At 40.4% G+C, this 3,786-nt stretch overlaps 1 protein-coding gene across 1 annotated transcript; it reads right to left on the reverse strand.

The window, feature by feature from the left end:
• Window positions 1–703: 703 nt before the first annotated feature.
• LOC128707970 (uncharacterized) lies at window positions 704–1,518 on the reverse strand. The gene is made up of 2 exons (XM_053802927.1): window positions 1,297–1,518; window positions 704–1,210 (listed from the first exon to the last, which is right to left on the reverse strand). Exons 1-2 carry the CDS (start codon window positions 1,516–1,518, stop codon window positions 704–706), a joined length of 729 nt encoding a protein of 242 aa, XP_053658902.1.
• Between the last annotated feature and the right edge of the window lie 2,268 nt (window positions 1,519–3,786).

The following is a 3,786-nucleotide window of genomic DNA, read 5'->3' on the forward strand; positions in this document are numbered from 1 at the left end:
TAGGAAAAAACGCGTTAAAAATCTGATACATCTAATGTTTAGCTTAAGATAAAAAAGATGGTAATAATAGCAAAACCAATAATCTGTGATAAAACGATACTTTTCAATATTTCCTTTTTTATAATATGTTATAATTTTAAATATTTTATCAAGAAATACCCGGCCTTGTGCGTTCTGCATAAGTTAAACAAAACGTTTTTATATTACACTTATCACGTGAAATAATTAAAACATTAAAATTATTCGTTCTCAGTGCACTACCCCTTGATTAAGCTTAGAGATGTTAATAATTTCGCAGTTTGTTTTTATTTCACATTTTGCTTCCTTAATGTTACATTGCACAATCTACTGGTATTGTAAAACATTGCATCTTTTGGTATTTCGCTTTCCGTTCAATAAATAAATAAATATTCCAACGAGAATAATTTACTGTTGAGGTCATATCCCAATGTGTTGCGAAAATGACAATGTGTCCCCCACGGGGTTTCTAATTAATTTCCGATAGTGGTGTCGTTTGGTGTGCCTGGATGGGTCTGGTTGACCGTTGGTATCGATTGGACCGGATTGATTGGTGAATTTTAGTGCTTGCTTTTGAGGACACATTGCATTATCGTTTGGCGTTTCGGGGTTATGCATGGAATGGTTGCGAGAGCAACACGGTTCGATGTTGACAATCGCACCATTCCGGGCTCAGGGCTTTAGCTTAGTGTGCTGGTTGTTCGTAGTAGTACCGGTAGGGATCATTTGCCCGTACCGGACGCACAAAGTAGGTGGCCCGACGGTTATCATGGCCGGTGTGCACCTGGAAGCTGGTTTCCTCGTGATGGTCAGCCTTGAAGATCTTCTTGAGCGCCATGATACTGGCGATCGTGAGGGCGACCTTACTGATGACCAGGGCCTTGAATGCGATGGCTCCGAGGGTCTTCAGACCGATCGGTCCAGCAATACCCATGGCGGTCAGGAGGGCAGCAATGACATAGCGGCTGCCGTTCTTCTTGTTACCACTTCCTCGCGCTTCGGACAGATCGAAGCTGATGGTGTGGGTCTTGAGGAACTTGTCAATCTTCTGCACAAGTGCCTTATCCGTTTCGCCGAGACCTTCCATCGAGCGTGCATCGGACAGTCCGAGGATGGCGCTCTCAGATTTTTCATTAGCAGACACGTTCTTCTGCTTGACAAGGGTCACTCCTTCGACCAGTTGGATGGAATCCTGTCAAAGAGTTCAGTTTGACTTCAGTTCACAAGTATGCACATGGGATAATAGAAACATGTAAACCAAAAATTAGTTCATTTTACCAAATCGATGGCTCGGGAGATGGAGGTCAGCGCTTTCTGCTTGAGACACTCGGTAAAGTCCGCTGTCTCCTGACAATCGTCGTAAACCTTCTGCAGGACACAGATTTCTCCTCCGAACCAGCTGCTGCTGGCACGCCACGAGCAGCCTCCCGCAGCACCAAGGGCGGAAGTCGCCAGGGCGACCACGAGCAGGAGCTCCGCAATGATGGTTCGGTTGCACATGCTGGTTTGCTAGCTTTAAAAGTGCGTCGCGCACCTTCAGATACACTAATACACTCGAAACCCGTCGACGCAGACTGACTCTGGCACTGCACCGGTGGCGCTGCTGATATGTTGGATGGATGTTTCACTGCTGATAACCAAACTGCAACTGATGAGTACAGTGATTAGCACCTGCTTTTAAATGCGGCTCAATGCTCTGCTTACGATTCCGTGATATGCCCAACAAAATGATGAATTTTTCGATTTCTTTTTTCCATCTCTTTTCCTCGTGGAAAAGATTTTTTCGTCACTGGCCAAAAGCACACATCGATGCACATTTTCACTCGTTAGGCTCTTGATCATGCAGCCAGAGCAAAATTCCATTTCACGCAATTTGCTTACGGGCTCGGTCGTCGCATTTCCATGAAAAAAAGGAAGAAAATCGAAACGGAACGTGGCCAGCAACACCCGCAACCACGCAAGTGAAACTGTACTCTTGTAGCGAAATCTCTACCCAACGGACAACTCACTGTCCATCCATCCGTCCATCTATCCATACAGCATGCGATATCGAGCACATGCAATTGCAGTTGCATCCAGCTGCATGAGCCGGTTCCGACGCTCAGGCCTATGCTGCTACACGCTAGATCGGCACAACATATCTGGAGCTCTCTCATACGAGCGTGAAATATGTGTTGGACTACATGCGATTTCTTGTGACTTCCACTATCCACCCCGTGCGATGTATTTTACATCGCAAGACGCTAGTGCCGTTTGCAATACGGTGGTAAGTCGATTAATTCAATTACCTCCACAGCCAAGTGCAGCTAGCGTGTGCTGTTCGTAATTAGAAAGAAAACACTAAACTAATCTCATGCACACATATGCTACACATGGCTTCAAAAACCTATTGAAGAATATGATTTTCTATCGTAGTAAGCACACTGATGGTGGTTCCGGTTGGATGGAAATTTCTTCCCCAGTAACATACATTTATTTGCCAAGCCCGGGATTGCAAGCAGACTCCAACGACGGTTTCAATAATACCGGTTGAGAGAAAGTGAGAACATTTTACTTTTTAATCGTATAGGAACAGCTTATGTCAATACTTTGCAAAAAGGTTCAAACTTACATAAAATGCATAATGGCTGTTAAAACATCAGATAAATAAGAACCTTCGTCGCAGGTTGCATTATAACCTGTAGAAGTCTAAGTCTTTTATATCTGGCATTTTATTAATTTATTTGCCCGTAGCTGGATAGTCGATGCAAGTAGGAATGGGATGTCCGGCTGGGATTTTGTACCAGTCCTAACGTGTGGAACTGATGCCGTTAACAGTAAAACATAAAATGTTCTATTTTTAAAATTATAAGTACTAAGAAGAAAATCATTTTAAAGTATACAATGTTACAATATATCAGAATTTATTAACAAATTCCGTTATGTATTAGACTACCATTAATCGCCATGAGCTCTGCAATACATTACAGTATTTGTGTACATCACTAATATTATTAATTAAGAATCACTTAGTATTATTAATAATCACTCATCAGCGAGTATTAATACTCACTTATCATATTATGCTGGTTACAGGTGTAGCATAACTGCTATATAGTTTATTTTTCAAGCTGAAAAATTTAGGCCACCTCATATTGAACAATAGACCATAGTGCAATTTCAATAATTTATATAGCAATTCGTTATAATACACAGGCATTATAAATTGTCGCACTCAAATAAACACCAAATTAAATAAGAATAATTATATTTTTCATTCATTCAGAACGGCCGTTAGTCGTATTGCTAAATAAATAATTATCTGAATTGGGAATGTTTAAGTGAAATTTGTACTGCAATCATTGTCGAACTGTACAGAAAATTTCATTCATGTAGTATCTATTTTCATAAAAGAGCACGTGAAGTGATTCATGTTACTCAATGAATAAGAATGAAACATAAATGGGAATAAAATCGAGTAAAAATGAGAAGAAACATTTTCCACCTCACTGTTCACTCTGCTCGTCACACCTGACTGAGTCGTATATTTTTTTCCGATGTGTTTCGGTTTTTTCTTAGACATGTGGTTTTCTATGGCAACATTTGTTGATTATTGCATTCCGCTGTGATAGATAAAGCACGCCTAGATGGAATGTTTTAATTTATAAATTTGGAAATAAATATAAACATGCTAAGTGTTTGATTTATTTCTTGAAACAGTAAAAATTTATTAACTGCCGGGGTTTTTGATCATTTTTTTCAGCAGTGAAATAAGAATTAAAACGATTG

The sequence above is a fragment of the Anopheles marshallii genome, chromosome 2 (genome assembly GCF_943734725.1).
Source record: "Anopheles marshallii chromosome 2, idAnoMarsDA_429_01, whole genome shotgun sequence".
In the NCBI taxonomy this organism is placed as follows: domain Eukaryota; kingdom Metazoa; phylum Arthropoda; class Insecta; order Diptera; family Culicidae; genus Anopheles; species Anopheles marshallii.

What these genes read in the sequence shown, in the direction of transcription:
- LOC128707970 (XM_053802927.1), bottom strand. Translation starts at nt 1,518, where the DNA reads ATGTGCAACCGAACCATCATTGCGGAGCTCCTGCTCGTGGTCGCCCTG. An exon ending in TCTCCCGAGCCATCGATTTG is followed by an intron (nt 1,211 to 1,296) that starts GTAAAATGAACT and finishes ACTCTTTGACAG; the next exon opens with GATTCCATCCAACTGGTCGA.